Here is a 12,753-nt window from a genome sequence, read left to right as displayed (position 1 = left end):
TCTATTCACACCCTCCAGTGTTTAATGATACCCGGGAAGTGCACACCCCTCAGCCGAGAGCGGGTTGGAGCATGCACAGAAATCTTGCCCCTGGAGGGAGTGCCATCTGGCAAGCTGTTCTTCTTGGTGGACACCAACCACTCTACAGCACTTGTTTCACTCTCTGTAGTCCACTGCACATTGCTCCACCTAGGTTGCGTTTACAGCCATTGTCTCGAGTCATCAGCCTGACTACACCCACTGCAGGGCAAAGGCCTTTTCCATGTCTCTCCAATTAACCCTGGCCTTTGCCAGCTGCGCCCACCTAACCCTCTGCCGCCCTCTGCTACACTTACCTTCTCTTGGAATCCACTCGGTTGCCCTTAAGGACCAGTGGTTACCCTGCCTTCGCATTACATGCCCTGTCCAAGACCGTTTTTTCCTCTTGATTTTGACTAGGATGTCATTGACCCGCGTTTGTTCCCTCACCCACTCTGCCCACTTCCGGTCTCTTAACGTTACACCTATAATTTTTCTTTCCATGGCTCACTGCGTTGTCCTTAACTTAAGCTGAGCTCTTTTTGTTAGCCTCCATGTTTCTGCCCCGTAGGTGAGTACCGGTAGGATACAGCTGTTGTACACTTTTCTCTTGAGAGATATTGGTAATCTGCTATTCATGATCTGAGACAACCTACCATATGCACTCCCCTCCATTCTTATCCTTCTAGTTATTTCCCTCTCATAATTTGGATCAGCTGTCACTACCTGCTCTAAGTAGACCTTTACCACTTCCAGGCTCTCGCTGCCAGTTGTGAACTGCTGTTCCCTTGCTAGACTGTTGAACATTGCTTTGGTTTCTGCATGCTAATCTTAAGACCCACCGTACTGCTCTGTCTGTCTAACTCATTTATCATGATTTGCAGTTCATCTCCTGAGTAACTCAGCAAGGCAATGTCAACAGCAAATCGCAGATTATTTAGGCATTCTCTATTAACTCTTATCCCCAACTGTTCCCAACTGAGGTCTCTGAATACCTCCTATAAACAGGCGGTGAATAGCATTGGCGAGATCGTGTCTCCTTGCCTGATGCCCTTATTGGAATTTTATTGCCGAGTTTATGGAGGGCTATGGTAGCTGTGCAGTTCCTATATATATCTTCCAGTATTTTGACATAAGGCTCTTCTACACCCTGATTCCGCAATGCCTGTATGACTGCTGAGGTTTCCACAGAGTCAAATGCTTTCTCGTAATCAAGGAAGGCTATATATAGGGGTTGGTTATATTCTGCGTATTTCTCTATCACCTGATTGATAGTGTGAATATGATCTATTGTGGATGTGCCGGCGGAGCAGGTTTTCCAGAATTCATTTTAAAGCGTGGTCTGCGTATGAGACAAATTGTGAGCTTGTTTTGGACTCGAAATGTGTGTGGCACATTGTGCATTCTGGCTACTTTGTTGTTCACCTTGGTACATTCAGTTCCTGCCTTTTTTTTTTTTTGTCAGGCTCTACAGTTCTATTTTTGATGGAGAATTTTGGCTACTGCCATTAGGTCCAAACAAGGAAATACTTCGGGGTCTTATAGTCAGATACAACTCAAGAACATGGCAGCTTTTCCTTGTTAAAGGATCGGCTTCCAGCGAATGGCGTTGGCCAATTGGCGTGACAATGCAGGGAGTGGCGCCACAATGGGAGATGATTATCCGCTTTCATCTGCCACCCCGTTTTTTTCACACTAGCAGGGTCATGAGAATCGGCCAGTGCCATTCGCTGGAAGGGGGTCCTATGACGGGGAAAATCTGCTGTGTTCTTGAGTTGTATCAGACTCTAGTGGTGCATGTGAGTACTTGTTGCTGGTCCCTTTTCACATCATACCGGTGTTGCCTGTTGTCCCTGTGCAAATGAAGGTGTCACTGCCACACCAGGTGCTGTAGAGTGCACATGGAACACCCACGCTCTGTTTTGGGTGGCTGAAATTTCAGTATCAAGCCCCACGAAAATTCGATGTTGTTGGGTGCCACTTTTGGTACGAAATTCGAGTAGCATAGCGCATAATCTTTGCTTGCATGCTGTATGCAGTTGAATGATAGGTGTTTGCTGCTTCCTTTGTAATACCGCTTTCAGACACCATGCAGGGGTTTTGGCCACTCTGTCGTAATTCACAGCGGTGACGGGCCCCTTCTGCCTGCAGTGTGTCAGCTTCTCTCCTCACATGCTGTAGCTTTTAACACGGCAGCATTAAATGTCCCGTGTCGCAGAAAAGCTGGTGTCATTGGCCATGGGTGAAAAACGCTGATGGAAGCAGAGAATTAATAAAACTCAGCAACTGGTTAAGTGACGTTTAGATTGATGCCAAATTCCTGAGGGAGGTTTCTGTAATGAAAGGTAAGTAATTGAGCTGAAAAGAAAATTGGGACAAGTTGGGTGGGAATCGAACCCAGGACCTTTGGATTGCGAGACTGGCGCGCTACCCATAACACCTGGGCTCCATGTACGTGAAAACTCACGCGAAGGCGGCGGCGACGGCTGGCGTTCGCTCCTTCGCTTGTGGGCAACCTCCATGCAAGCGAAGGCGGCAGGCGACGCGAACCCGCGACGTGCGCAGCGGACTCCGTGATTTGCGCACTCAAGCTTAGAAACATGCCCGTAACCTGTTCTGTCTCTTAAAATTTTGTGAGTGTGCCTCATAGTCAGGGCCAAAGGAATATTTCCTCTACGGCAGCGGTGTAGCGGCAGTGGAGATAGCCAAAGGCGTGCTTGCGGAGACAGTCACATCACGGGTTCACGGGGGAGGTGTGCTTTCGTTCGGTGCCTGTGCACTCCGGCTTAGTAAAAATACTCCCATAAACTGTCACCGCAGTTTTATTGTAAGTGAGCAAACTATAATTTACCAGTGAGAATGCGCGCCACGAGTGTTTCTGCACAGTTGGAGCGCAGCGGCACGGTGGATCGAGCGCCGGTACCTGCGGCTCGACACGCATCTCTCCCTGCAGTACGCCCGCTCGCGTAGCCCGCTCCAAATGCTGTTAGCCCTCCGCACCCAACAAGTAGATTGTTTTAATTATTTAAATCATGCGGGTCTGCCTGTCAGCTACAAAACCAAATATTTTATCGACGGTGGCGATGACCAAGACGACGGGCGGGTTTCGTGAGATGTACCCGTGAGAAACCATGGACAAACCGGAAACAGCTTTGGGGGGCTCTGATTGGCCAGTCGCGTGGGGGACTTCCGGGCGACGAGCGAAATTTTCTGTGGGTGCAGATCCGAGCGACACGGCAAGTGACACATGCATTTTGCTTCGCGCGACGGCGTCGCTTGCCGCCGTCGCCTTCGCGTTCGTGTGAGTTTTCGTGTACATGGAGTTCAGGCTTAAGGCAGGAAGGCTCATTGGTTCAAGCTGAGTAAAGTTGCATTCTTTGACTTAGTGAAGTGTCTGAGAGCAATTTAGTAGGCAGTGCGAATAGGACCTGATAATGCTGTCGTGTTCTACTCTTAAATGCATAGCTTAGAGGAATGTAAATGAACAGCCACACGCTATTCATTTACATTCCTCTCAGCAGGGCACTCTGCTATCAGTGATGTTATCAGTGCACCTTTTATGGCAAGCATCATCATCATCAGCCTGACTGCGTCCACTGCATGGCAAAGGCCTCTCCCATGTCTCTCCAATTAACCCTGTCCTTTGCCAGCTGCAGCCACCCTATCTCCGCAAACTTGTTAATCTCATGCGCCCAAAAACACCGTGGAGGCTGTGGTATTGGGGCATGATGTTGTCATGACAACAAAAAGCATGCAGTGAGCAGGGAAAGTTCCAACGAAACAGCGTAAAACACTACAGCTTGAAAAGAGTCTTTTGTGTGATCCTTGCTTTTGCTTTGTTCCTTGCAGATGCTTGGCACTGAAATCTGAACCACTGGGGGAGCCACAGGAGGAGAATGCGTTGGCATCTCCGGAGCAGCCACTGTAGCTTCTGTTTAGGGCTGGCTGTCCACACTGTGACAGCTCTGTTTGCTTCCTTGTATTCTGCATAACTTTGTTCACTGCTCTTGTTTGCCCACTTGTGGTAGTTTGTGAGAGACATTGAAAAAGAAAACAAATCTGATTTTTGCACCCACAGGCCACATTTGTACTCTGTGATGTATGCCGAACAATGTGCAGGACACTTCACAATTTTGCAAAAGCCTTTTGGCGATAGTCCCAGGGTGGATGCCCGAGTGGCTTGTAAGTGGCCCGTGCAGTTTTAAAAAAGGGTGACGGTGTACGTAGAGAACAGTGCTTTTTCATTCAGAAGAAGCCCAGAGCACGAGAGCTATTTAGTTCTTGCACCACATACGCATCACTGTCAATATTTTCTACTGTTTTGACTTAAGCTGCATTGCATTCCTTTGGCACCTTTTTGTTCCAGCACAGCTATGCACATACACAGGAACATGTTCGAGGCAAAGCTTGCATTCCCATTGTTGGATGTGGACCAGTATTATTGCTTGCAAAAGTTCTTTGCTCGCAGTAAATTTTCATACCTGTAGAGTGGTGGTTCGTTGGGTGTTCTTGAGGATGAGGTGAAGTGTGCCCCTGAGCACATGGTTACAGAAATGTCTCCTCATGTCGTCCCTGTGTATGCATGCTCACAGAGCGCCTTCAGTGGTTGGTAGCAGTGGGCAGCTGGGATCCCATCCTCTTTGCAAGTACCTTTTGCAGGTAATTTCACGAGCCAGTTACAAGTTGCACACTTCCATTGGTGAATTACAAACACTTTCTTGGCTGCGATGAAACGCAAAGCTCTCTCGTCCAATCAAGGCCAAGGAAGGCAACGAAAAGTTCCTCAAATATTTGAGCAATGCTGAGACTATTTTTCAAACATATATTGCAGTAATTGAAAATGTAGATCAGGATGGTGTTATGCAAGTACTGCATTTAATGGTTAAATTAGCAGCTGGACACTGGTGCTCTCTCCTTCCCAGTGGTGGAACCACCAGTCATGGGATGAGGGGAATGGAGGAACATGTTTTTTGAAGTGTACAGCCTTTACAGTGCTGCAGACAACTTGCCAGATCGATAATCGTCCTCTGCAACACTGCATCCTGTTCGTCTTGGTCAAGGCATTGATTGTGGAAACCATGTTTCGCTAGTATGCAGTCTCGCTGCCTATGGAGAGGCACTGCCATAATTCACTGGTGGACATCCGTAGAACAGGTGTCTCCGTTTGTCATTGTGATGGAGACCACGATGCACCTATTAACCCCAACACTGAATAAATATGTGATGCATCATATAAGTAATTTTCTACAATTATGTCTAATTGGGGTTCTTTTCCTTCCATTGCTACATGTTTAAAAGCTATGTTTCAGGTGGAGATTACTGGTCAGTGGCTTTTTTGCGCTGGAGGATTTTCCCACGTACTGTACACTGTACTGGAATTGTGCGGTGTTAATTTTAGTTTTTTTTAGTTTTCTGTTAGGCCACATTTGTACTCTGTGATGTATGCCGAACAATGTGCAGGGCACTTCACAATTTCGCAAAAGCCTTTTGGTGATAGAAAATGAGGACGGTCATTTACAAGCCCCAGGATAGATGCCTGAGTGGCTTGTAAGTGGCCCGTGCAGTTTTGAAAAAGGGTGTCCGTATACGTAGAGAACAGTGCTTTTTCATTCAGAAGCCCAGAGCACGAGAGTTATTTAGTTCTTGCAGATCCATCAAGGGATTACAATCTCATTTTTGGCTGTGTAGGTTTCACTCTGCTTAAATGTCACTGTGCTCAGTTCTGAGATACCCATTGCTTGAGAACCTTTGCCCGCATGTTGTGAAAGCTTCCAGCTGTCGAAAGTTCTTGTTGCAGCCTTCGTGGTGTTCGGGAGGGCATTAAAGATGGCCACAGTGCATGGAAAGACTGCTCTCTGTTCCCTCTTCATTCACGAACAATGTGCTCCTGACCAGTAAATGGACGTGGTTGAACACATGGCCACATTTGGTTGAGCCCCACAGCTACCGTATCTGGCTCCCTCTGGGCAAGTTCAGGAGCGGACTTGGGTGCAATGCAGCATAACAGCACAGGGCACTATTGTGAACCGGCAACTTTACAGACTCAAGACACTGCCTACCAAGTTCTCGAGCAGAGATGTCCTGGGGCCATTATTTTGGAGGCTTGTGTGTGATGCACACAAAGGGGCAGCACTGTTTGGCTTGTTCACTTCAATAAAGAGGCCTAATAATGTTGCAGCTGTGTGTGTGGCATTGCTGAACTGGTGCTGCCTGCAGTATGTGTGCTCTTTCTGGGACAGACCTTGCACACCAGCATTGCAGCTTGACATGTGCGAAAGGATGTTGCTTGCAATGCTATACTTAAGTCTGCAATGAAGCACCGCCCACATTTACGCACAAATTCCTTCACTACAAAAATAGTAGTCTGTCATTAAAACCCAAAGAAGAAAAAAGAATTTTGATACTTGGCTTGTTTAATCGTCGAATATTAAAAAGCTGATTTCGTTTGCGGTTTTGATTGGCTAGCAGAGTAATACAGGATGCTGCGGACTGTGGCCCAGTGTTAATTGAGCACTATTTTTTCTTAAGTTGCATCCTACTATAGGTACCGGCCACATTATAACCTGGGCTAGTGCCGTACATTACATGCCAGTCGAACGCTTCTCTTTTCAACATTCGCTTTGACCCAATTCCAAGCACTCCACCATATCAGATTATTCAACATGTCCTAGTATTTGATATTTTGGTTGCAGCAGCACGCAAGTGCAGGCCGATCTATTTATCTGTTTATGATAATGTTTATTGCTGTTGCCATTATCGTAACAGTCATTACTAGAATGACTATCAAAAGAACCAATGTACTGCGGTGCTCCGAGGCTTACAGTGGAAAGCAGCGGGGCTGATTTATCCAAGGCATTGGGGTTTAAGGACGGTGAAGGGAAAGTAGATTTTAAGCGGGTAGAAGTAACCAAGCAAAGGTTATCTGATTGGTGGCTAAATTCAAGAGAAGAGTAAGGTTTCATAAGTCGTAGCTTGAGCCACTGCCCGATTTAAAGGGTTCAGCCTTATCCATCCATCCAGCGCCGGACTATAAAAAAATGTGACGTAACCGCATCTCAACTCTTTCCTTCCTCCACAGGAACAGTAAACTAAATAAGCTGTTCGGTGTTTGGCTGTGTTAAACAAGCCAGAGGTATCAAAATTAATGAGCTTGTTGATTCGTCTGGTGGTTAGCTTCTTTCTAAGTAACAAAAAAAAAGTTTTAACGGACTACTTTTTTGTCGTAGAGGAATTTTGTGCGGCGGTCCTGAATGTGGGAGGATGAGAGCACTTCATCCATTCCTCCATACGACTTCATCGAATTCGAACCCGGCCGCATTTTGATGGAGGCGATGTGCAAAAGCGCCAGTCTGCTGTGCGACGTCAGCTGCTTACGACGCCATTCAGGTGTCCACCGAGATGTGAAACCACGTGCGAGACTACTGCTACACTTGGCTTGGCTAGTGTTCGGCTGGAAACGTGCGTTTTGCCTCGGAATCAGCTGCGCGGCGATGCATGTCCTTCTCCGTGCGCAGATTAAATTATTTCAGTAGTACGTTTTTTCTAATTATAAATTTAACGCCAGTGATTGGTCGATATTTTAGGCTGGTATGGAAACTTGCATATATGCTTTGAGGTTTGTCGCTAAAATGGTCGGCTGAGTCCACATCCTTATGCCCAACAATAGCAAAGACAAATATTGCTGCAGCGTCTCTTTTCTCTCTACAGTAGGCACGATGCTCACACGCAGAGTTTCGGCAATCTTAAACCACTACAAGGGCTGGAGGAAACGGTACCCCCCACCACATAAATCTCTCTCCAGGGAAGTCGCCTGGAGGCTGCTACAGACGGGCTCATACCCGAATCTAAATACACTCAACAAAATACAACCCACACAATACACAGACAAATGCCCATGGTGCCATGAAACACCCACACTCTATCACATAACGTGGTTCTGCCAGAAAATGAAGGTGGCACCAAAAATACCAAACCCGAGTGCGGAGCAATGGGAAAGAATGCTCTCCAGCGACCGTCAGGACGTCCAACTTGGGCTGATCCGGCAAGCACAGCTGGCAGCGGCATCCAGCGGAGCCCTGGACTAGGGGCAGACGACCATTGCTAAGAAGACTGACGACACATCTGACTCCACCAAATTGCTCACCTACTCAGAGCTCAATAAACGTTTTCTTTCCTTCCTTGCTATAAACTATTGGAAAGCTGGCACCACTGCATTGCCCATTTACAGTTGGCGGCGAACTAGGACCGTCTGCCTCCCAATAGGCCCCAAACTAGAGCCAGCAGTTGGTTTTCAAATGGAACCAGTTAAGCCCGGTTGGCCGCCCAGTTGAAGATTTTCACCTGGCAGTAAGCCGTGTTGCCCCCCTTCTCCAACCTAGCACCTGGGGCACACCACGAGAATGGGCATCTAGTTGCTGCTGAAAATGTGGCCAGCAAACAAGCATTAATGATCAGAGGGGTTGTTCGGGCGAGTTGGTTTGCCATGGCGGAACTTATAGCGCTCTTTCTTTGTGTCTCTGACAGTAATGCAAGAAGAGACTTTGACTTTTCAACAGCGAGCCATAAGCTAAGCAACGGCTGGTTGTCGCAGTCCTCACTATCGCAGGACATCTTCGCCAACTTGTAGCACAGCCCCTGTCCAACTGGTAACTTTAACACTGTGGCCAAGACACAGCCAGTATAGCAACTATTCATTAAAACCTGTCCTTTCTCCCTTCTCTGGGGGCAAATTTGTTAAAACTTTGCTTCTACATTATTATTCACCCCCAAAATTCACTGTTTCGCCCAAGCCTACTGCTTACAACGGTTCCAATCGCATGCAACGTCGGCTCCCGGTAGCGCACAATCCACTCTTGCAGAAAGCGCACACGAGAGCGACATCCTGCATCGCGCTCAACCACCTCAAGAGCGAACACATGCGTCCACGAAAACATCATGCCTCCATCCGGTTGAAACACTAGTCCATTTATTAGTGGCAACGTCTACCGGGGAGTCTCAGTGGGTCCGGTACCACTCCTTCTTCTCGGCCTCTTCCTTCTCGACCTCGGCGATGTAGGGCTCCAGGTAGGGCACGTCGTCCTCGAACTTGGTCCACTCGTTCTCGGGCAGGATGGTGTGCGAGATGCTGCACTGCACGGCCCTCAGCACGCGGTAGTTGCGTTCGTCCTGCAGCTTCCTGGGCAGCCGCCGCACCGCCTCCATCGTGACGGGGTCGTCGCGGTACAGGTCGTTCTTGAGCAGGCCGTACTTGTAGTACTTGCTCGACTTGAACATGTAACGGGCCCACGTGCTGGTGGCGGTCACCGTCTTGTAAGCGCTCATTTCAACGGCTGAGACGCAGAGGCTGCGAAGACTTTCAACGACGCACGTCGGTCGCAGCTCAGCTCACCTTTCCAATGCCCTTGCTGCAATGAAAACCACTTTGGATTGGATTGGATTAGAACGCAGATAATTGCACAGTAAACTTAATGTTGCTAAAGTTGTTTAAACCACGCAAGAATAACTTTTGCGGAAATATTGATTATAATAAAAAACAAGTTGCAACTTAACATAACTGCTGATGGTGATGCTAGCTCCAAAGCTTTTCCGTTATCAATGGCGCAGTGTTTGAAAAGGTTTGCGCCGGTACAGACGACGCGTGTCGCACTGGTTTTGATAACAGAGCATAGCATGCGAAACATTCCGCGCAATCATGGGCGTCCGGAAGGGGGGACAAGAGGGGGCGGCTGCACCCCCCTGGAAATTTGGACAGCTAAAAAGTTGATTAGCGCACTCAAGTTCCTCACATCCGCAAGGCGGATTTATAGTGGTGGCGAAGGCTGGGCCGAAAAGTGGTTTAGCGCGACTGCAGCACAACCAGAGGATGGGGGGGCAAAACACTCATATAAATAAATGATAAAACTACAAAATTGGAATGTAATCTGCCAATAGAAAAGAAAAAAATATATTAGCACCTTGTTTTATGAAAGAGGTAAGTCATTTTATTAAAACCTGGCAAATTTTGTATTTTTGCAACACTCTTGACCTGGCCCCTATTCATGAGTGTGCGGTGCATTACAGCGCGTCTTTGCAGGCCTTGTTTCGATACCCGGCTACAGTGTACTAGAATAGGGGCAGTGTGTTCAGGCGGCGGAGCGCGCCACGCACCGTCGTGAAGCCGGCAGCGTAGACAGGTCCCGGATGTATGTGGTGGCGCTGCAGTCGCACCGGCTGTACGGACGCGTTCTCCGTGTGTTGCGGCGGGTTGCAGCGTGCTTCTTGAGCTGTCTTGAGCTCCACCTTGCTTGTGAAGAAACGGGGTGTTTCGGCCGCACGGGCAGTGCTAGCAGTGTGATGTTTTGCTGCGGTGTTCGCGAGTGAGAGCCAATGCCTAATCGCCGACGGCAACGTCATTGCTTTGCGCCGGGGTGCGACACCGGCTACAAGTGGGCCCAAGGCGAGCAGCCTTCCCTCTTCGCCGTGCCGAAAGATGAAGGAAAAAGAAAGGTTTGGGAACGAAACCTGCACCGAAAAGATAAGGTCCTTGATGAAAGTTGCTCGGTCTGCGAGCGTCATTTCGATCCTTCTTGTATCCTACGGGATTACGTCCACATTATAGAGGGGAAAGAGGTACGCATTCCGCGAGGAAAGCCAGAGTTGCTGCCGGATGCCGTACCTACGCTCCTACCAAACACGCCGGGCTATTTATCGAAGAAGACGCCGACGCCTCGGGCGCCAAGAAAGCGGAAGAGCCCTACGGTGTGTTCTGCTGATCCCAAGAGGCCTTGTACTGAACAAAACAGTCACAATGACGCTGTAAAGGAACTCGCTTCACTTGACACGCCATATTTGCAAGGCGACGCACTTGAACCGCAGCATCAGTCAAGAGAAGCACGACGAAAAAGGAAATTGCACTTGAAAGTTAGCCGTTGTTCTTAGCAGGCTTGTGCAACACATATGCTGACGCTCCTTTGCGTTTTTTTTATCTAAATACACGGCTTTTTTTTTGTGCATTCCAAAGCCAATTTTGTAAATATAATTCAAAAATGAATTAAGGAATTCATTTAAGCACATTAATTCCGCTGTAGGTCTCCGTTGTTTGGATTGGAATGTACTCGCTCTTTTTCTGTGTTTAATCCCTTTTACTTGGCCTCTTTCCTACCTGTTTTATTCCTTTCATTCAAATGTGTGATGTTGGTGTGTCTCAGACTCGTACATGAGCCTGACGTTGGGGAGCTCTTCATGACGTAAATAAAAGTCACGAATAAACTGTGCAAATCCAGTCATTGCGGGTAATTCGCGAAACCGGAGGATAGAACGAGGGACAAATGTTTACCATGTTTACCGCGAAAGAAGGTAAATACCAAGCAGGGAAGGCCTTTGGCTTTGGGCCGTGTACAGTTTTGTGTTTTCTACAACAGCGGCTGCATTTTTATGAGTGCGAACTGCGCAAGAAAATGCACCTGGAATCCGAGTTGCTTCAACTCAATCGAAGCCCTTTACTACGGTGCTACTTGAAGCGCGAGTGTTGCTTGCGGATATTAAACCCATTAATCAATGTTTTTTTTTACGTTCGAATAACTTCTGGTTACGTTGTAGCGTGGCTCAACAGATTTAACGGCTTTACCCCACTATTTCGGTGTCTCCAAACCCTTTGCTGTCAGGTTTGTTAATAAATCCGTCTAATGAGCGTTGTGATGCGCTAAAGTACACATATAATTAATCTCTTATGTGAACGTCAGTTCCAAGCATGCATCTCCACATCCTCCGAGCATTTGCACGTCTGTTCGAGGCGGAGGATGATTACAACACTTCTAAAAACGCGCAGCGCCAGCGCTGCGCCGTTGGTTCCGTACAGCCCATGCTCCTGTAGCGCCATCTCGTGCTTTCTGCATGAAGCGCCTCAGCGGCAAGCGCTCCTGAACACACTGCCCCTATTCTAGTACACTGTAACCCGGCCACAGTGGCGATTTCTTATCGCCAGCTGTCTGCGATGGCGCGCCTGGTAAAGCGTATAAATTTAGCTCGCCGGTCTCAAAATGCTCCTTTTGCGAAGTTTTCGTCGTCCTTGCACGTCGCTTCTTTGTCACCGTTCGGTAAGATTTGCACCCCGCTGCACCGCTGCGGCAGTTTTCTCGGTTTTGTCGTTTCCTTCGGCGTGCGGCCAGTGCGAAGTCTTTTTCCGTCTTTGTACGCTTCGCGCTCTTCTTTTGAAGCGCTTAGCGCTTCATTTCAAGATGAGCTTGCGGCATGTGAAGAAACGATGCTCCGTGGTACACTGCGACAGCGTGGATAGTACCATTGGTGTCACGCTACACCGATTCCCGCTGGACTTTCACAGGTGTGTCGTCTGCTCTAGGTATGCGCGATAGCTTCGATATGGTTTCGCCGGGCTGTTCGCTCGTGTTTCATAGCTGTAACCCGTTCGTGCGTACTTGGCTTCATGTATTTTTCAATGTATGGTATTTGCTCCTACGTTGAGCACGTTTGAGGGTGCTAAAGCTGGCTTTAACATTGCCTTGCAGATGTAAACACACCTGCTATATTCTTTCAGCTGAAGAAATTAATTGTGAAGAATAATCCCAGTGTGCTCTATGGTCTGTGTTGATGCGCCTACTTATGTCATGTTATGTTTGCTTCAATTGAAGCTCTCGTAGCATTGTTTTCTATACTTTTCAATTTCCTAACTGACAACGTTCGTGGCACTTCAGGGCTTTTTCCTTCTGCACTGTGACTATTGAGATGATTAGCCAACTT

The 12,753-nt window shown here is 47.9% G+C and overlaps 2 protein-coding genes across 5 annotated transcripts in view; one reads left to right on the top strand and one right to left on the bottom strand.

Moving 5' to 3' along the window:
• Aldh-III (Aldehyde dehydrogenase type III) overlaps positions 1-6,195 on the top strand; it is a 106,779-nt gene extending 100,584 nt beyond the window's left edge. For all 4 annotated transcript variants that reach the window (XM_077644263.1, XM_077644266.1, XM_077644264.1 and 1 more), the window contains one exon: positions 3,868-6,195. Coding sequence is in view for 1 of the 4 variants with exons in the window: in XM_077644266.1 (XP_077500392.1) it covers positions 3,868-3,888 (21 nt within the window). In the remaining 3 variants the exon portion in view is untranslated. The remainder of the gene's footprint in view (positions 1-3,867) is intronic.
• A 2,766-nt stretch (positions 6,196-8,961) lies between these two features.
• Positions 8,962-9,461, bottom strand: LOC144111123 (cytochrome b-c1 complex subunit 7-like). Its single transcript, XM_077644267.1, has one exon. The coding sequence runs from the start codon at positions 9,337-9,339 to the stop codon at positions 9,013-9,015; it is 327 nt and encodes a 108-aa protein (XP_077500393.1). The 5' UTR covers positions 9,340-9,461; the 3' UTR covers positions 8,962-9,012.
• Positions 9,462-12,753: the final 3,292 nt, after the last annotated feature.

This window comes from Amblyomma americanum, chromosome 11 (assembly GCF_052857255.1).
Source record: "Amblyomma americanum isolate KBUSLIRL-KWMA chromosome 11, ASM5285725v1, whole genome shotgun sequence".
Lineage (NCBI taxonomy): Eukaryota > Metazoa > Arthropoda > Arachnida > Ixodida > Ixodidae > Amblyomma > Amblyomma americanum.
The sequence above is the reverse complement of the archived record's forward strand: the minus strand, read 5'-3'. Positions and strand labels throughout refer to the sequence as shown.